Here is a 19,388-nt window from a genome sequence, read left to right on the forward strand (position 1 = left end):
TTCATATCACTTCTTGTACAGGACCTTACTTTTAGGGAAATGGCGTTAATGTCATAGAGAAAATGAAGTATAAAAACGGGGCTAGCTTCTATGTAATATATATCATATCTGGCACTTAGCATTAAGAAACAAGAAGAGGAAACTCAGCATTTCCGGTAAACTTGGGCAAGCTTTGTACAAACTCATCAAACATGGATTGCTCAATGATAGGAGCCGTCACATATTCATCCATATTGAGCTGATCTAAAAGATCACCCAAGCGCGGCTCAAGTGAATCCAGTGCTTTGTTTTCCATGTGGCGGAATTTTGCCCTTGTAAGTAACCCTTTTTCAATGTACCAATCCAAATTCTCTTTGATGGCGCCAAGCTCGTATAGTGCGAGAAGGTCAGCATCAACGCCGGCCGAAACTGCAGTCTCGTATACCATACGATGGCCAATGCCCTGAACAATGGGCCTGCAGCGTGGTATCAAGAGGCGATTGAATTCTCGCCAACGCTCGTCGTCGGGAATAGAGCTCACGGTTTCCCAGGCATCATCGGCTAGACCAGCTTCATATTTTGCCAAGAGGCAGTCGGGCATCGTTGCTTTGGGCATCTCGTATTTGCCTAGACACAGTTCCACCGCGAGACCTATAATTGCTTATATATTAGACGAGGAATCATGTTGTTGAATTTGTGAGGCTACGATTGAACTTACGGATACTAACAACCAATGCGTCACCTTCTGAAATAGCGCATGCTCGTACCATGTTCTATTTTTTATTGTCAGCGATTATTCTTATTTAAACTCATTCTGATCAATCTATTCAAAACTCACATCTGCATCGCATATCTGATTGTGTTGAAAAAGACCTTGCGCGCCGCATCGCTCAACCAACTCGGGAATGCTGCGCTGAGCCATCTGGATAAATACAGCTTTGAGGATCACTGCGAATCCATGTCGGACCTCGGGCGAAAAAGAAGTAGTGTCTTTAAACCACTTGATGCATTGATCCGCGAATGGCGTCATAACGGCAAGCTGTGCTAATGCAAGCAAAATCGGCTGATGCTGCGTGCGGAAGGTGATGATTGGGATCCTCTCTTTGTTAGCTACCCCGACTGTGCGACGTAGGCTGTATTTGCCTGTTATATATGTGACGATCCTGAGCGCAGGAATCATAATCATGCTCATTGCGAGGGTTCCTGGAGCGACACGGCTGATCTGGTGAAAGAAGTTGGCGCGCATATCTGCTGGTTTCTCCATGCTTCCAAGCACAGCAGTCGGTGGCAGAGCAACCTGATCAAAGGACGTGATGGCGTATGGTGACTGAATTCCTCCCATGTATGGCATTAAGCTGAGATTACTGTTAGTATTTCAACCCTATTTCTCCAACTTCTTTGACTGGAGAATCCAGGAACGAGTGCATACCGTGAGGTCACTCCTTTACACATTTGGAATCCATCACTCAACGCAACTACGACAGGGCGAATACCAAAATCCTCACCATTGACCATGAGTTTCGCCATTACAACCGCAATACGTGGAAGCCCTGCTATAGGCATTGATGGCGGCACAAACCTATCAAGTCATTAGCCATTAGGAGGCCCTGGATAGTGAAAGGTATCTTCTTACTTGGCAGCATCAGGCTGAGGGGTATGCAGGATGAAGCTACCATCCGGCTGCAATCTTACTTCAGTTTCCAGATTCTTCGCATCCAGGCCATGGCCGACTTCCGTCAGCATGAAAGCTGCTCTGTTGATTTTTACCGTATTAGATAGATATTGAAAGTAGCAAGATCTGAAGACGGAAGGGCAATGGTGATTGATATATATTGGTAGAAAATACTTACGAGACTTCAAACTTCAGAACCCTTTCTAGCAATTGCTCCACTTGTGGGGATTCCTTTGCATAAGGTGCCAAAGTTCCCGCCGCTAAGTTATGCTGGATCGACAGCAGAGCGTGTGACCCGATATCTCTAATAATGATATCGTCTCTGTGCATATCAAAAAATCTAGGCGTGAGGTTGATGATATCCTCAATTGTAAGTCCTTTCAAAGAATCAGCGTCGCTTTTATTCGAGAAAATTGCGCACAATCTATACTCACTATAGTGTCTATTCAAGACTTGGGCTCTTTGGTAAGATATTTCGAAGGCTTCCTCCCTTGTGATCGATAACCTAGGCTGAAAGAGAGGAAGCTTGGTCAAGGGAACGGTAGACGGCGTTAAGTCGTTTGCAGTTTCCACGAAGTCTAACTTTGAGGAACTCATGTACGAGTCTGAATCCACTTCTGTCATAGGCGTTTCTGCCCTAGGTACCTGAGACTCGAATCTACAGACTTCTGCGCTTTCAGGGTCGGGACTCGAGGTCACAGACGCCTCTCCCTTGGGCAATACCTTCTCCTGGGACATCATTAACTCAGGCGAAATGCGCATCATTCTTAGCTGCAAATTCTAAATCTCGTATGAGTCTTGTTGCAGTTCCACCTTGGTTTAAGATGTAAAAAAGAATTAAGAGTTTTTCTTTTGCGTATGCTATATTTTCAGGCGGTTACCAGACTTGGCCATGGGCTTGGCTATTATGTTCGCAAGTTGAAGTTTATGTTTATCGTTAGATTATCTAGCTCAAGTAGTTACCTATATTAAAGACTTATGAGATACTCTTGGGTCCTGGACTTTCCGTTCTAGGCTTCGAGAAGGCCACTAACTCAGATCAGCAGTATATGCGTCTACACTAGTTAATGAAACAATACACTGACTAAGACTTACTTCCTTTCTGTGACTTGTTATATTGACAGTAAAGCATTAACTAAGCAAATATGATTCAAATCCTGCCATCATAGACAGTGGTATAGCCTGACTAAAGCTGTAGTCAGCCGTAATTCCACTCTAGTACAGTAGAGGAAGGGACTTATGCGCCTCGTTACCTATCATTTGGGAATATGTCTTGGAAATTTGACAAAGATAGCGGCATTCTATTTTATGTACAGCTACCGAATGAATTTACGATAATCTTTGGGGATGTGATACGGCATGGTGTCCCGATCAAGTTCTTCAATTATGTTCAACCCCCAGTAAAGCTTTCAATCCAGAGTGGTTCGAATGAAGGCTTCTGTAAATTGCTGTCTAATATATATCTTATCATGTATGTATATCCTCCTATATTCTGTATTCTCCTTATTAGTATTGACCCGGGCCTCATAAATAACCAGACGCTGGATGGCTGATTAAAAATGGCACCGTGGACCATTATGGCTATGGGTACTGCAGTGTTCTCTATCCGGCTTGCTCCCGAATATTCTATCAAGCAATCCTACTTTTGGACGACTGCGGCGTTAGTCGCGATTTCAGTGTTCTGCCAGTTCATCTACCGATGCATTTTATACCCCGAATACTTCTCTCCGTTGAGACATATTCCAACGCCGGAGGTAATTGAATCTGAAATTTTTTAATCATTTCTGATAATGAGCATAACACAATGTTCCTGACTGCGAATTCTCTGACGTAGGGGAGGTCATGGTTTAGAGGAAACTCGACATCAATGGTCTTGGAAACTGATCGAATTCGAGAGTGGACAAAGACAATCCCAAACAAGGGCCTATTGCGATACTACATGGCAGGGAATCTTGAAAGAATTCTGGTTGTGGGACCCAAGGCTCTCAATGAAATCTTGGTTACCAAAGTGTATGAGTTTCCGAAGCCAGAGTCGCTGAGACTAAAGCTTTTGCGCTTCACGGGGAATGGTATTCTTCTCGCAGAGGGTGACGAGCACAAGGTACTCGGTTCTTTGCCTATTTACTAATACAATAATCTCCCATGAAAAGTTATATGAAGCTGACGATGTCATGCTAGTTGCAACGCAGAGGCCTCCTCCCCAGTTTTTCGTATCGCCATATAAAGAACCTCTATCCAATTTTCTGGGAGAAGGCGGTTGAAATGGCCGACGCGATTGAGAAGCAAAAGCCAATTAGGTCAAATGGTACAGTGGTCCAGATCAGCGATTGGGCAGGCAGAGTCACGCTAGACATGATCGGTCTCGCAGCTATAGGACGGGATTTCAACGCGGTTCACGATCCTGCAACCGAGTTTCACCGACAGTATGATAAACTGAGAATGAGGCCGTCTACCTGGACAAGGATACTCATCTTAATATCCATGCTCACCATCGGCTTCAAGGCGTTCTTTCGACTGCCGACAAAGTGGAACCGTGAATCCATGGCGGCGGCCAATTATATTAGAGCGTATGCGCGTCAGATTGTGGAGGATAAGAAAGAGACGTCCCAAGGAGTTGAAGATGATGCCCAAGAGAAAGACATTGCATCTCTCGCTATGGCTAGTGGTGCTTTTTCGGACGAAAATATGGTTGACCAGATGATAACTATGCTTGTAGCGGGCCATGAGACAGTGGCAGCTTCACTGCAATGGGCAGTTTATGCACTCGGCAAGCATGCAGAAATGCAGACTCTGTTGCGCGAGGAAATTCGCACGCACCTTGCCTCGTCTTCTAACATAATAGCAGCTCAAGTCGATTCGCTAAGCTACCTGAATGCCTTTTGCAACGAAGTCTTGCGATTCTATCCCCCGGTGCCTTCGACTGTGCGGGAAGCGAACATCGACACATCCCTGGCGGGGATTTTCATCCCCAAAGGTACTTCGCTGCTAATCCTACCTGGAGCTACAAACCTTGATAAAGATCGTTGGGGATCCGATGCCGAAGAATTCAGCCCTGATCGATGGCTTGGCGACGGTCGAGCCAATAGCGGCGGCGCGGATAGCAACTTGGCAAACCTGACGTTCTTGGCTGGCCCCAGGGGGTGTATCGGACAATCTTTTGCCAAGTCGGAACTGCTCTGCCTGGTTGCCGTGTTGGTGGGTAGGTTTAGGGTGGAGCTTGAGGATCCTGATAAAAAACTGGAGATTAATAGGTCCATTTCGGCGACGCCAAAAGATGGAGTTATGGCGAGACTGATACCTTTAGAAGGATGGAGGGTCAAGTGACGATGAGGGATGCAGATACAAAGCAGAGTGTGCAGTCAATATTGAATCAATGTATTGAGATCAAATGGTTTGTGAAAATAGTAATAGCAGCAGGAGCGCAATTAGCCGTAACTCTACTACATATTTGGATGAACAGGGGAGATCTGATTGAACCTGAGCTAACAACCGGAGAAGCCAATCTCTGGAGCCTTTCCTGACTAGGGGCGCAATAGGCCTAGGTAGATAAGTGGACAGCAGGTCGGAGATATGTGCCGAGTTAGTGTGCCTGTTGGTCATGCAGGCTCTGAACCTCATATTCGACTTTCGGAAGAAAGGCATAACTCTCTCGATTACTTACACCTGTGCCTACCTTGCCCACCTGGGGTAATTAAAGCATCGTTAATCAAGAAGGCAGCGGCACGTAAGGACCAATGGATTCAATAGTACGAAGTGATACACACTAAACAAAATTTATAAGTTATACCTTTTGCTATGTAATCGAGTGGCCGAATTACGGCCAACTACATGAATCGAGTAAAACCTGCGGGGCCAAATTGTTTATGTCTCATACTTAAGATCACATCCCCTCCATATTATGTCAGAATAAAGCACTGATATTGAACGCGCTTTTTATCTACCAACATGCATTTGACAGATCCTTCGCCCTCTGCTTACTGGTCGACTGCGTTACAGTTTTGGTGACATGGCCCGGCTTCAGCATCATGGTAATAATTGCTGCATGTACATGTCTCAGAGCCTGAAGGCAGTAGGCCCGAAATTTAAATAAAAATTACGCCGTGACTTATTCGCTGGGCCACCAAGCTGAGCGATGTTACTATGCTGCAGAATTAAAGGATTCAGATACAGACTCGATTACATATATATAATTTATCTTCAATTTCACACTCCGCGCGGGCTATTCACTGATTTCGTTCATCATTGGCATGTAGTTGCTGACCACCAAATCCTTTTACTACAACTCTGTCTTAGCTTTGAATTCCTTATCTGAGACATCTGGTGCGGTCCAAAAGATCTCTTTTTTGTTAGAATCCAGCCTGACCTGGGATACGCTAGGATGGTGTCGGACGTTGAGCCTCCAAGTGACGGTTAGGATCTACATACCAGTAGGAGGCGAATCCGGATGAGTTCACTTAAATGGTAGAACCCGTACACCTAAATCTGTGACACACCAGTAATGTACTCCGCATGTGATATCGTATTCTTACGGGCTGCGTATCGGTTTGCCCGTTACACCACAGCCCATTTCCTAGATCCTTGTGCCGCACTTAGTACAAAATATGTTTTTCTTTCCTTTTTTAAAATAAAATAAAAAATTATTACTTTATCTTTGCACAGTAAAATTCCAATCTGGGCTGTAACAATCCGTACGCTTCAAGGCTTCACTAAAGAAGTTGACAATGAGTCGCGAACAAAAGAATGATAGGCTATTGTCTAGGTATGTCATGGATATGGCCTCCATTCTGAAGTGGGGGGGCTATAGAGGTACGACTAACATATATCATTACCGAAGGGAAGGAGAGGAGGAGTGGATCAATATCACCGATCCCCAAGAGAGAAAGCGAGTCCAAAATCGAGTTTCGCAAAGAAATTACCGTACGTTGTTGATACCAAGAGGCTTGATATTCATACTGAAAAGGCATTAAACATGGTTCAATACAGGTCGAAGGTTAAAACATCGCATCGAAGACTTGGAGCGCGAGACTGCAAGATCTCATGCCATTTTAGGATTAAATTTAGAAGTATGTGCCATCATATACCGACATTCATTTAGTGTGGTCCAATTTTTAATTGTCGAAATAGGATATCATACGCCCCGGAGAAGCTCAGCAAGGTTACCATGTCTTCCCCATTCAAACCACACCAAAAGAAACGAATGAACGCAATGCCTACGAGAAAGTCATGAATGAAAATAAAATCTCAACACCACCTTCTCAATTAGAGCAACCATTTCAATTGAGACGTGATGCTTTGGGAAATTTAGCCGGACTGAGTTCGTCCTGGATCAGCAGCTATGACCCTAATAACAGGCCTCGTGAGAATTTCCTTGGCGCAGATTTTCAAGGTAGGATATGAATATGCCTTTACGCTTTCCCACGTTACGTATACATAGCTTACCATATGTAGACATCGAACCATATACTCCGGCTCCCAGCACCTCAAGTTGTAGCAGCGCTCCATCCATGTCTTCATTCCTACTCTCCCAGCTACCAAACCCAGTAGTGCCTTCAAACATTACGTACAGCAGAACCAACTTTTCCGAAGAGCCTATAGTACGACTGAAATCTGCTACAGTCAGGCCAGATTCTGACGGTTTACGTGAAATACGGTCCAATGCTAGCATCAAGGCAATTGGAGGCAGACTCGGCAATAACAGTAACTGTACTACAACAGATAACAGAGATTCGGGCATAGATTGGCAATTCCAACCTTTATTTAGGCCATATAATGACCCTGACGCTCCTTTACCTCAAAAACATACCCGAGAGCATGACCCGTTCTGTCCATCAAATGAAAGGCCATTAGAAGAACGATTCACTCATATCTTACTAAACACATTGGAAGCTGGCTTCAAAGACATTGACTCGAGTAGGTTAATCTGACATTCTACGGGTTTACGTACTATTCTAATTTCGTTAGTGATCCTTCAGTATTACACAGAAACATTTCGTTACGACTCAGTTATTCACTGGGCACAGAAACGTAGTCGTATGGAGCGTCTCATGCCTCTTCTCATAGAGTTGAGTAAAGCTTCGGCCTCTTGGGGTGCAGAAGAGGCGGAGCAATACAAAGATGCCATTTTGAAAGTAGCAAGCTGCTTTTGTGCCTCAGACGTCGATGTGGATACCAATACGCCCCAGACAGATGGCTCGACAACTCATATTCTTAGCGATGGGCTATAGGGGCATTTGTGAGCTATTAAACAAGACTAATAGAATTCTTAACACTTGGCTGTGGTTTAAAGTTGTGTTTGAGTATGTATGCTAGAAATATTGTTGACTTGTTGTAAAGTAAGATATATGCTTACAATTATAAATAAAGCGTGTAGTTAGTGAACAGTGTACTAATGAAACAATACATACGTGATTTGCTCAATTAGAGTAGGGGTAGCAATAGAAATAGAAGATATATTAAAATTAAAAGTATAGGGTGCGGCGACACTTCATGACTTTGTACTAAACCAGTACCTCAAGGCGAGGGTGCCTACACCTATGGTCGACTGCAGTACAGCAACGAGAACCTTGACCATCTATTTCGAAGCCCATTATGAGGTATAGAGTATTCAATGAAGATAGACAGACGTGGCCATTGACGGCGAAGGCATTTATGTTTCAATAGCTTCAATGTTGTCTTTTTTCATGCTTGAATAAGGTACCGTCCAAACAAGCCTGGGCCGTCTCTCGGGCAGCCCACGTGATTTAAAGCGCCACTGCTGCGAATTTCTGAAGATGCCTCGCTTATAACCGGCTACACTCATCGAAAAATCTCCAAGTCGGTAGTACTTGGGTCCTGTTGCTGTACTTTTACTTGAGTAGGAGGCGCAAAGTTACAGGAATTCATAAAGACTATCTGTTGTTGTTTGTTACAGAGTTTTAATGGAAGTCTCACGGGATACATACACGTATCCTCGCCATGCCTCGGCTTTATCATACTAAATCTAAGACTGGCTGTGCTCGATGTAGAGCTCGCCGCGTCAAGGTAGCGTAGCCTCATGCGTTTTCAGCTTGCTTTTCAACGTTGATCTAATAATAACTGACCAAGATCTCTTGCACAAGTACAGTGTGATGAAGCCAAACCAAAATGTGTTCGTACATGCCCCAATTTCTATTCGATATATGTGTGCAAGAAGCTCTGACAATGCGGCCCAGGGTTGCTGTGCCCGCCATGAAGTAGATTGTCTTTACGACAGAATAGACCGCGCTATGTCTTTGAAACCAAATGTCACTCATGTTCCCGATCCAGTATTACACCGGGCAGGGACAGCAGCGGGCCAAGCCGCTGCCCACAATGACGTACACACGGAAGAGTTGACGCCTTTAATATCAGCAGAAAGTCGTGACCGCCGCTATCTAGAACTCCGGCTGCTTCACATGTGGACCACCGAGGTCTGTGAGACGCTCCCAGGAGGCTATGACCCTCAAAATCTCAAAATCTGGTCTATTGATGTTCCCAAGATTGCTCTTGACTATGAACCTCTTCTCACTGCAATTTTCTCAATCTCTCTCTTGTACATGGTCTTCAGCAACTCTCGGGTCGGCATTGCAGAGGACGAGCTATTTGCATATAGAGCAAGATATTTCGAGGCTACCCTACGGCACCACCGCAAGGCACTTGGCTCTATGGATCATCGCACTGCTAATGGGGCCAGCTTCACCTCCATTATTCTTATATTCGATGCTTTCGCAAGCCTCAGAGAGCGTTGGATTCAACCGATCCACCATAGTATGCCGTATAAGCCACCGACGGAATGGCTACAGATGTGTAGGGGAGCCCGAAAGGTTGCTGCTCTCGGACTAGATATGATCGGCGAAGACTCTGATTCATCTCTCAGTATCATGGCCAAGGGAGCTGCTGCTTTCATTGATCCGGAGATTATCTACTCGGAAGCTAGCCGTGCGCGGTTTGCTCACTTACTGCCAAAAAATGCCGATGAATCCCAGGATGGCGTTGATAATGAGGCATACATTAGAGCAGTTGCGTACATCGGGTCGGTCGCGGCTGCAAAGGAAGCTGGAGAACCGCCTCTGATAACTGCTCGAAGACTTACAATTTTCCCCATCATCCTGCACAGCCGTTTCCTCACCTTGATCGATATGCTCAGTCCACGTGCTATGGTTATCCTAGCTCACTATTTCGCTTTACTATGCCCCCTCGACGGGCTGTGGTGGATAGGTAATTGTCCGAAAAAGGAGATTGAAGCCATCAACTCCAATCTTAGCAGCGAGTGGCAAGGCATGATGGAGTGGCCGCTGCAAGTACTCCGCGATCACGATAAACCATCCATCGTGCGCGGCAATGAGAAGTGATGTTGTGGACGAAACGTGCCATCGCATTAACCTGGCTGGGGTTTGAGGATGAAGAAGACAAGAAAACAGCTAATTCCTAGTACCATTCAACGGTGGATGTATTATTGCCTTGCCCTTTGGCTGGCTTTGGCTCGGATGGATCTACCCTATTAATAATTGGATTATCGAGCACGAACTGCGTTGCATATAGATGATGAATCAACTAGATAATCGTGACTCTCTCTAGTCACGCTTCCCATCGAAGCAGTATCACTTCTCGCGCTGGTCTAAAACTTGCCGCCATTTCTTACCCTTGCTCTTTCTTCGGTCTCGCTCCTCGGTATCGTTTAGGTCCCACTTTTTAGATGCCTGCGCCTCTGGTTGGTTTCGTCGTGGACCGCCATCCTTTGCCAATGAAATTAAAGCTTTTGAGTAGATCCTATTCCTACAGAAAAAAATTTCGTCGATGATGGAGATAATGTCAGTTGAACAACTGGAGGCCTCAAAAGAGATGCGGTACTTAAGGGCTTGGACGCTGGAGGGACGGAGTTGCCTTCATGCCCTTACGACTCTCTTCGAGTTGCAACAAATCACCGCTTGCACATATAAGCATCAGTGGCCTACTGTCACCTTTCTCTCTCTCTCTCTCTCTCTCTCTCTCTCTCTCTCTATCTCTTATTTATCTCAATCGAACATTCTGGGTAGCTTTTTGCGATCCTATCTATTAGTTTTTATTCTCCTTGTCCTTCGCGTTAGCCACGATTGTCCCTCTGGAAGACGCAGACTTCACATCCTTTAGCGACGGGAGTGACAGAAGCCAACATATAATTGCCAAACCATCGTTCAATATCAATCGGAATCGAAATCAATACATTTTGGCGAAACGCTTGAAGACACTTAGAAGGAAAGAGCATAAGTGACGCACTATGACAGCGACATCTACCGCCGAGCTAGCCATCTATGCTACTCTCAGCATCCCAAATATATACATCCTGTTAAAACATGGTCGCTCTGGGTTGCTTGGATGGGCTTACCTCCTCGCATTCTGTACGCTTCGTATCGTTGGGGGTGCTATGGATCTGTCTGGCAGTACTTCAGCAGGCATTATATCAAGCGTTGGCTTATCTCCTCTTCTCCTTGCTGCGTCTGGCATTCTACAAGAAGCGTAATATTCCACTATCTAGAAAATATTGCAGTTTTTCATGAATATATGCTAATGGAGATTAATAGGAGGGCTTATTATAGTGACCCATTGTCTAAGAAGATGAAATGGGCCGCTGTGCTGGTATTTCATGGGATTGTTACTACCGGGGTTGCTCTTCTGGCTGTTGGTGCTTCAAATCTGGATTCTAGTGACGCCAAATCTTCAGATGCTTCCACGAATGCTTCTTTGGTGAAAGTTGGTATAGCTCTATTGACGCTCTCTTGGGCGATTATTGCTATTGTATCAGTATGGACACTTGCTCGTCCTGCAACTTGTTCAAAGTCAAAATCGGCTACTGCTGCAGGAACTAAAGTAAGTATTCCTCATGAATGAATACGGAAATCCTTCAGTTGACGTAACCAAAATAGCTTCTCTGGTCTGTTCTTGTATCGAATGTTTTTAGTGGCATTAGGGTCATCTATGCCCTCGTTGCGCTGGTCACACAAGACAAGTCTCTGAGCCTTCTAACAGGCTCTCTCACAATCCGTGTCATCTTATCTCTGATCCCAGAGTTGATTAGTGTACTGGCTTTCATAACAGCTGGACTCTTCACGCGAAATGCTGCTCGAGATTCCCTGAAGGCAAAAAGGGCCCCAGGTAGGAATGGGCGAACGGGCGCAGAGATTTAGGGAGACTGACACGAGTTTGATCTTAGCCTATGTTGAATTATTAAATATTCAATAGCTGTGGGTTTTCATCTACAGGATATAAGTAGATACAATACTTGATCGACATATTAATCTTTGAGGGCACACCGATTTTGCCTCAACATAACCCAGTTCTACTTCTTTTCCATCTCCTTACCTCGGTCGCGTTTATGTTAGACAGGCAATTATTCTTGTTTAAATTGCGTCTGGGTTAAAGAAAGCATTTATACACCGTACCTTTACTATCAAATGTCCAAAGTCATCCAGTTAATAGCAAATATATAACTTCGTGAAAGAGTTTCCACTCTCTATAATTAGACTCCAACTTGCGTGATGGCAAAGTGGGGTATCTGCCACCACTGCCGCCAGTATAAGCTACGTTTTACTTTTGCACAACCTCTGCTGAGACTGGTGAATATAGTTTAGAAGAAAAACAATTCAAAATAGCTCATCTATATCTATATGTTGTACATATTGGGTTATATTCTATAAGTCTTTGTCGATCTCTCACGCCATGTTAATGAGAGCGTCAATGACTGCACCAACTCAAACTTTACACGTTATTTGTTCCTTTGTCTGTTCGTGAATATCCAGTGATTGTTCATGTCTCATCCTGTTCTATGCACATGATGTAGTATGGGACCTGCATATCGTCGGCTGTTCTTGTGCCCTTTATCCTTACTAATGAAATGCTATAGGCTTGGCTAAATCGGCCTGATTTTGTAGTACCTTCCCTACATATTTTCCGAGACACAGAGTCGTTCGATAGTCTCATATAACTGTTGTGTGGAACCAGCGCGCTGCTGCCAGCACAGAGTGATAACATCGGAGCACAGAACCTCCGACAAATCAGGAAAAATGCCAGCCTCGTAATTTCTTTCAACATCGTCCTCCTCAAGATCATGGAATGGTGCGTTGCCGGTGAAAATAAAGTAAAAAACAGAGCCAAGAGCAAATAAATCTTCTCTTAACCTTGGCGGCTTGCCTGGGCACCAATCGGGATCAGGAGCTCGGTACCGGGATCTGGGACAGACAGAGGCGCAGGAGCCGTTTACTGATGAACCACTGAAGTCGGCAATTTTTAAATCAAGTGATGCGTCCAACAGGAAGTTATGTGGACCAACATCGCAGTGAAGAATGTCGGATGCGTGGAGAAGTTGCAGGCCTTCAGCTGCCTGTCGAGCCCATTGGAGCTGTAGGGATCGTGAAATATCTTTATAATGGTTTTCGATGTACTGCTGCAGCGTGCCATGTGGCATATACTCCATTGTCATTGTGTGTTGCACAGAGTCCCAATTTCGAAGCTTCACCAGCCGCGGATGTTCGCCCAATCTTTGATAGATCTTCGCCTCGGTGATTAGGTCTTGCACACAATCCCCTCGGGCAGAATCGTCCCATGGTGTCTTGATAATATCGCCGTTTGGCAATCGCTCCACTAGTGAAGTTATACCAGCAGCCACGAATTCACCTTTGGCTTGGATGATACGCGTTTCAGGAGACAGAAAGAATTCGTCAGGAACGGGTGGCTCATCGACTGCCATGGCTGTTCCACCTTAGCTTGCTTCTAACATGGAGTAGGCTGACTTACTCAAGAGATCTAGTATAATGGTCAACCGGCGGCAGAAACATAGATATTGATTTGGTTGCAGAAATCGTTTAATACTGATTGTCGGCACAAATGCATTGTGAAATAAACAATGTTGGTGAAAGCTAGGTAGTGAAGGCGAAATGAGTACAGGCGGGGGCAACGGGTGAATGCAGTCGCACACAGGGCATCAATGTCGAGTATTCGGCCACACCAAAGTTTTGTTGTGCATTCTAAACAAAATGCGGGCGTTCCTTAGCTGAGCTGAGCTACACAACGCGGGGTTTTGATTGCGACTTTACAATGCTGACTTCTATCATGTTCCTAAATTCTAAACTAGGCACAATGATTCGTTGGCACGCCACTGTATGCTTATTCGATTTGTGATACGGCGTACACCGTTAACGAATCATGCCACGTTGAGCTTCGAGTTTCCCCAACAACTCTCATGTTGCGCAAATACCAAGGGTCCTTTGACCACTAAAGCCCTGCCGCCTCAGTGACACAAGACGCAAATGGATCTTAGGTCGGTTGGACGTACGGTACTACTTGCAAATAAAAATCTACCATGTTCCTGCCTTCAACAAAAGCGCCCAACTCGCCACCTCACATTTACCTTCTCATTCTTTTATCATTACAAACCTCATCCCCGGCAATAACACCTATTTCCAATTGGGCGTTCATTTAGACCCTCAAAGTTAAGCTTTACCGTATGTTTGCTTCAAGGAGTACTGTTGGAGCTATTACACCGACTTCATGTACGAACTGCACTTAGAATGTGTACTTATATGATCACTACAATTCATTACCGTGGCTGTCCTCAATCATGCAATATTACGAGATCAGGCCTACTTCGATGCGCCTCTGCGGGCTCGTCAGGTATCAGATGTGCGAATACTAAAACGAATTACGGAGGCCAAACTACTTCTCGAATCCAGTGCCCCAGACATAGAGATGAGGGATACCACCAAAATTGAAGCCTTCTCTAGGAATATATTGGGATTTGAAAACTTATTAGGCTGATATTTGGACATATCTTTTTACATATCTTAGCGTAAAGAACTTACATTACGTCCCTGCGCATAGTGACAGCATAACAAGTCTAGTTACTCGCACCTATTGAATGGCGAACCACAAGTTTTAAATAGTTATGGCGTGTAGAGTAAGAAATTTGGATTGACATTATTAGAGCTGAATACTGGATTTCTTTGTGAACGTACATCAATGAAGAATATCGATTATCACTCCAGACATTATCTATTAAACAGAGTGAGCATTGAGCGGCGCGACGTAAGGAGCCTTTTAATGCACGTAACATTTGTGTAATTGAGCAAATCAAATGTAAAAACTTGGATATTATTATATATCGCGCCAAATTCAAGCTTTCCAGTGATATTTTGCGGCGGGATGATCTGATGGCGGGCGAGCGACTCCCTTCTTCCCGTAGAGGTTCTCCCGGTACGTTCCTCCATCAACAGCGTATCCATCCCAGAAAAGCCCTCTTTCTTTCAGTACTGGAATAAGTAAATCAATAACATCCTGGAAGGTTTGAGGCCACAGAGCATAAGCAATGTTGAAACCATCAATATCAGCTTCTCTAACCCATCGCTCCATTTCATCAGCTACCTTTTCTGGAGTGCCGATTACTGTAGTCCCTAAGCCACCGACTTGTATATGCTTCGCTACAGCGCGCTTGGTCCATTTTGGAACCTGAGGTGAAGCCTTGGACCAGGCCTCCACCGCGGATCGGATAGCATTGGACTCGACATGGCGCAGCTCTTGATCGTCGCCGTACTGAGCTAGATCGATGCCGGTCCAGCCACCAAACAATGCCAAAGCACCGTCTTCAGAGCCATACTGGATGTAGTCGAGGTACTTTGCGTCGGCTTCTTCCTGTGTCTTTCCAATGATAGGACAGAACATGGCTAGGAACTTGATGGTGCTAGGATCTCGGTTATACTCGTCTTTTGCTGCGGCTCTAATATCGGCGATATTCTTGGCAACGACAGATGGGCTATGCCCAGCTACAAAAATGGCCTCTGCATTTTTCGCTGAAAAAGCCTTGCCAGCCTTCGAAGTCCCGGCTTGCATAATAACGGGAGTGCGCTGGGGTGACGGTTGGCAGACATGCGGCCCTGGTACGGTATAGTATTTTCCAACATGATTGATGGGCCTAACAAGAGCAGGATCCGTGTAGATACCCTTCTGGCGATCAAGCTTTACAGCATCATCTCTCCATGAGGACTGCCTGTAGATTTGCACGACTTGTTAGAAAATTCTCTTTCAAGGAAATTGTCTAGTAATACGCACCATAGCTTATACACTGCATCAACGTATTCATCAGCAATGGCGTATCTTTCATCATGAGGGGGCTGCTCCGTGAGCCCCAAATTTCTTGCAGCAGAGTCGAGATAGCCAGTCACAATGTTCCAGCCGACCCTACCTCCAGAGAGATGATCGACGGTGCTCAGACGGCGAGCAAGATGGTATGGCTGCTCATACGTTGTGGCAATAGTAACTCCAAATCCAATGTTTCTAGTAGCTGCTGCCATTGCTGGAATAAGAACTAATGGCTCATTAACGGGTAATTGCGCTCCAGAAATAATTGCTGGATCTGGATTTCGGGGGCCTTTGTAGACATCATAGGGACCCTAATCATGCAGTTAGTCCCGCTATAGAGTATCTCAATCTTTCTCAGGTGTCTAACCAGAACGTCTGCAATAAATATACCGTGAAAATGGGCGCTTTCTAGCAGTTTAGCTAACTCCACCCAATGGTAAATGTCGTTAAACTCGGCAGAGCGATCTTGAGGGTGCCGCCAAAGTCCAGGAGACTGATGACCACTGCAGGATTCAACGAAAGCATTGAGGATAAGCTTCTTCTTGGGAGCGCCATTGACTTGGCTAGTGGTAGTTGCCATGTTGAAATATTCAATCTTATCGCTTGTAAGCTATTGAGAAGGCTGCCCTAGACTGAGCATGATCTCAAAACGCGGGGCTCCAGCTTATGTATGGTTTCACCAAAGTGGCACTGCAGCAGCCTAATTAGATGTGCTTTATTATATCATACGATCATAAATTGCCATTAGGAGAATTAGCTACAGCCTGCTACAGAATTAAACGACGTCAATGGAGCTCAAATTGCGCAATATCGATAATGACATACCGCAAAGGCTCTAATGGGCGCTAAGTAGACAAAGTTGAGCATATATTATTAAACTTACTGGGTAATGTCCAGCAATAAGCATGTGAGAGCTCAATACAACTCCGATCTCGCGCTGCCAAGTCTCTCAAATATGGGGTTGCGAATTATCTGCCGTCGGTCGATCGCTGTTATGAAGCTAAGTGTGTGAACATCCCAGCAGCAAGTTCTCGCGCCATCGGAGCTAAATGATGCAACATCTAAAACGTCGCGCTTTAGGAAGTCGTGGCTAATTGGCAGAAAAAAAGAAAAAAAGGTGCACAGTTAGATAAAAGAAGAAATATTTATTCATAAATCAAATATGAGGACGCATTGGGCAATTCATTCCTGCGGACTATGTGTTTCATTTCACTGCTAAACATTGCGCAACTCGCTGCAATCGACTTATACCATGCTTCATTTTGAAAGAGCAGCAAATGGCAACGTTGTCAGCCCGCCTCTACCACAAGCAGCTGGCTATGTCGTAGTAATTGCGGTCGGCTTCTTGATTGCTTTTATCATGATATTTACCACCCATTTGCTAAAAAGGACTGCTGGGGAGGACAACAGGACAACTGAAATGTTCATGACGGCGAATCGGTCTGTCGGTACGGGGTTAACAGCTTCAGCTGTTATATCATCGTGGCTTTGGAGCACAGCCATGTTGGGAAGCACCCTTGTGGGATACAACTTCGGTGTTGCGGGGCCATTTTGGTTTGCTGCTGGGTAAGATGTCGGTGCTGAGAAGCAAGTCATATTGCGGGTTACTAATTAAAGTATTATTAGATGCTCACCTATGATTGTTTTCTTTGCACTGCTTGGGATAGCATGCAAGTTGCGTATTCCTGAAGCTCACACACTACTTGAAATTGTGAGAATACGATATGGTACGACAGGACATATTGTGTGGATTGCTCTATGCTTGATAAACAACATCATTGCTATCGCCAATATGCTGCTTGGAGCTAGTGCAGCTATAACAGCACTGTAAGTGAATAGCTTCAAAGTAACCACTTTATCACATTAGTTCAAATTTTGCTAATAAATGATAAACTTAGTACCGGGATGCATATTATTGCGGCGACGTTTTTGCTTCCTGTTGGCGTTATTCTCTACACTTTCGTCGGTGGTATCAAGGCAACCTTCTTGACCGATTACTTTCACACCTTCGTTATCACAATCATTATCTGCTTTTTCACAATCAAGACCTTTACTGTTCCGGAGATAAGCTCTCCTGCAGGTCTGTTCGATCTCATCGTCAAAGCCGGTCAAGATCACCCAGTTCCCGGTAATGAAGGTGGCTCGTATTTGACTATGACGAGCAAAAATGCAAGTTCATTTCTGGCAATTGGCGCACTAAGCCGATACTTTACTCATGCAATACTATACAGGCTATCTTTTTTGGCATCATCCATATCTTGGCCAACTTTGGCCTCGTCATCATGGATACAGGCTTCTTTGCAAAGGCATTCAGTGCTGCTCCCCAAGCGGTGGTTCCTGGATACATCATTGGTGGCATTGCGTACTTTGCAATCCCCTGGTGCTTAGGCACTCTCATGAGTTTCTCGGCTCTTGGTCTAGAAAATACCGCACGCTTTCCCACCTACCCCCGAAGAATGACTGCTGATGAAGTCTCTAACGGGCTGGTAATGCCTTATGCAGCCTACGCCATCGCTGGAAAAGGAGGTGCCGTCGCCGTTTTACTGATTACTTTCATGGCTGTAACATCAACTATCAGTGCTCAAGTCATCTCCGTATCGTCCATCATCAGCTTCGATATTTATCGACAGTATTTTAACAAAGCAGCGACAGATAGAGACGCGATTCGCTGGAGCCACATTGGTGTCGTCTTCTTCGGCTTGTTTTCTGCCGCTTTCTCGACTGCTCTCTACTATGGAAACGTGAATCTCGGCTGGACACTTTATATGCTTGGAGTCCTAACATGTCCTGGAATCTTCCCCACGGTATTCACGATTCTCTGGAAAAGGCAATCTTGGGCTGCTGCCATCATCTCCCCGCTTCTTGGCATGGCTACCGGCATAGCTGTTTGGTTAGGATCGGCACATGCACTATACGGAGAAATCACCGTCGCATCTACTGGCCAAACTTTGCCATGCGTTTACGGAACTGTTGCCTCAGCATTCAGCCCTGGTCTCTATTCCGTCGTCATTTCCCTCGCCAAACCGGCCAATTATGACTGGGCAGACTTTCGAAAAGAGAAACTATCATTTACCAGAATAAGCAGCGCTAAACTTCAATCGCGTATTGATTCCAAATCTCCCGTAGCTGCTGTATCAGATTACACAGAAGACGCAGCCAAATTTGCAAAATGGGGAAAATTCGCTGCTTTTTGGGCTGCTGCGACATTTTTGGGCCACTGGGTACTTTGGTAAGTTGAGTTAAATCGTTTTTCATCTCATAATTCTTTGTACTGATGAGCCATTTGCGAGTAGGCCGCTTCCTATGTACGGCTCGAGATATATTTTCGGTAAAGAATTTTTCGTAGCCTGGATTGTAATCGCAATCATTTGGGTTTGGTGTACTATGCTTATTGCTGGCTTTTACCCTATTATCGATGGTAGAAAGCAGCTGCAATTAGTATATCACGGGCTAACTGGGAAGAAGAAGGCTAATGATGATGAGAGCGGGATTGAAACACCAACTAGCGGAGTATTAGAAATAAAAGAGAGCTCCAGATTTGGTAATTAAATGTATATAGCGAATCCAGGTACTCGTATTTCATTAATCAATGTCTTAAGCATGGTGTGAGAGGCAAATGGGTAGATGAGCGTAG

At 45.0% G+C, this 19,388-nt stretch overlaps 8 protein-coding genes across 10 annotated transcripts; 5 read left to right on the forward strand and 3 right to left on the reverse strand.

The window, feature by feature from the left end:
- Positions 1-13: 13 nt before the first annotated feature.
- On the reverse strand, positions 14-2,689 carry TrAFT101_008461 (uncharacterized protein). The gene is made up of 7 exons (XM_066128337.1): positions 2,086-2,689; positions 1,830-2,028; positions 1,613-1,732; positions 1,409-1,558; positions 818-1,334; positions 698-752; positions 14-630 (listed from the first exon to the last, which is right to left on the reverse strand). The coding sequence occupies exons 1-7, from the start codon at positions 2,414-2,416 to the stop codon at positions 122-124; spliced, it is 1,881 nt and encodes a 626-aa protein (XP_065984455.1). The 5' UTR covers positions 2,417-2,689; the 3' UTR covers positions 14-121.
- Positions 2,690-2,959: 270 nt separating this feature from the next.
- TrAFT101_008462 (uncharacterized protein) lies at positions 2,960-5,409 on the forward strand. Its single transcript, XM_024907964.2, has 4 exons — positions 2,960-3,122; positions 3,190-3,405; positions 3,486-3,752; positions 3,830-5,409. Exons 2-4 carry the CDS (start codon positions 3,211-3,213, stop codon positions 4,973-4,975), a joined length of 1,608 nt encoding a protein of 535 aa, XP_024762121.1. The 5' UTR covers positions 2,960-3,122; positions 3,190-3,210; the 3' UTR covers positions 4,976-5,409.
- A 783-nt stretch (positions 5,410-6,192) lies between these two features.
- Positions 6,193-8,018, forward strand: TrAFT101_008463 (uncharacterized protein). 2 transcript variants are annotated; one of them, XM_024910956.2, is made up of 6 exons: positions 6,193-6,410; positions 6,486-6,568; positions 6,635-6,714; positions 6,776-7,037; positions 7,100-7,561; positions 7,613-8,018. In XM_024910956.2, the coding sequence occupies exons 1-6, from the start codon at positions 6,373-6,375 to the stop codon at positions 7,873-7,875; spliced, it is 1,188 nt and encodes a 395-aa protein (XP_024762120.2). In that variant the 5' UTR covers positions 6,193-6,372; the 3' UTR covers positions 7,876-8,018. The 2 variants fall into 2 exon arrangements, with proteins under 2 accessions (XP_024762120.2, XP_065984456.1); XM_066128338.1 differs by having other exon boundaries at positions 6,241-6,410; positions 6,491-6,568.
- Positions 8,019-8,465: 447 nt separating this feature from the next.
- On the forward strand, positions 8,466-10,679 carry TrAFT101_008464 (uncharacterized protein). Of its 2 annotated transcripts, none has more exons than XM_066128339.1 (3): positions 8,466-8,671; positions 8,735-8,777; positions 8,842-10,679. In XM_066128339.1, exon 3 carries the CDS (start codon positions 8,896-8,898, stop codon positions 9,997-9,999), a length of 1,104 nt encoding a protein of 367 aa, XP_065984457.1. In that variant the 5' UTR covers positions 8,466-8,671; positions 8,735-8,777; positions 8,842-8,895; the 3' UTR covers positions 10,000-10,679. The 2 variants fall into 2 exon arrangements, with proteins under 2 accessions (XP_065984457.1, XP_024762119.1); XM_024901849.2 differs by having other exon boundaries at positions 8,754-8,777; positions 8,842-10,372.
- Positions 10,680-10,904: 225 nt separating this feature from the next.
- On the forward strand, positions 10,905-11,811 carry TrAFT101_008465 (uncharacterized protein; the record flags this gene model as incomplete). Its single annotated transcript, XM_024906480.2, has 3 exons — positions 10,905-11,143; positions 11,209-11,494; positions 11,551-11,811. The coding sequence occupies 3 exons, from the start codon at positions 10,905-10,907 to the stop codon at positions 11,809-11,811; spliced, it is 786 nt and encodes a 261-aa protein (XP_024762118.1).
- Positions 11,812-12,247: 436 nt separating this feature from the next.
- On the reverse strand, positions 12,248-13,542 carry TrAFT101_008466 (uncharacterized protein). The gene is made up of 2 exons (XM_024910955.2): positions 13,418-13,542; positions 12,248-13,372 (listed from the first exon to the last, which is right to left on the reverse strand). The coding sequence occupies exon 2, from the start codon at positions 13,368-13,370 to the stop codon at positions 12,564-12,566; it is 807 nt and encodes a 268-aa protein (XP_024762117.1). The 5' UTR covers positions 13,371-13,372; positions 13,418-13,542; the 3' UTR covers positions 12,248-12,563.
- Positions 13,543-14,698: 1,156 nt separating this feature from the next.
- Positions 14,699-16,367, reverse strand: TrAFT101_008467 (uncharacterized protein). Its single transcript, XM_024905142.2, has 3 exons — positions 16,122-16,367; positions 15,725-16,065; positions 14,699-15,662 (listed from the first exon to the last, which is right to left on the reverse strand). Exons 1-3 carry the CDS (start codon positions 16,332-16,334, stop codon positions 14,792-14,794), a joined length of 1,425 nt encoding a protein of 474 aa, XP_024762115.1. The 5' UTR covers positions 16,335-16,367; the 3' UTR covers positions 14,699-14,791.
- Positions 16,368-17,546: 1,179 nt separating this feature from the next.
- TrAFT101_008468 (uncharacterized protein) lies at positions 17,547-19,385 on the forward strand (the record flags this gene model as incomplete). The annotated part of the gene is made up of 4 exons (XM_024903752.2): positions 17,547-17,581; positions 17,653-17,875; positions 17,986-18,983; positions 19,048-19,385. 4 exons carry the CDS (start codon positions 17,547-17,549, stop codon positions 19,301-19,303), a joined length of 1,512 nt encoding a protein of 503 aa, XP_024762114.2. The 3' UTR covers positions 19,304-19,385.
- Positions 19,386-19,388: the final 3 nt, after the last annotated feature.

The sequence above is a fragment of the Trichoderma asperellum genome, chromosome 5 (genome assembly GCF_020647865.1).
Source record: "Trichoderma asperellum chromosome 5, complete sequence".
NCBI classification, from domain to species: domain Eukaryota; kingdom Fungi; phylum Ascomycota; class Sordariomycetes; order Hypocreales; family Hypocreaceae; genus Trichoderma; species Trichoderma asperellum.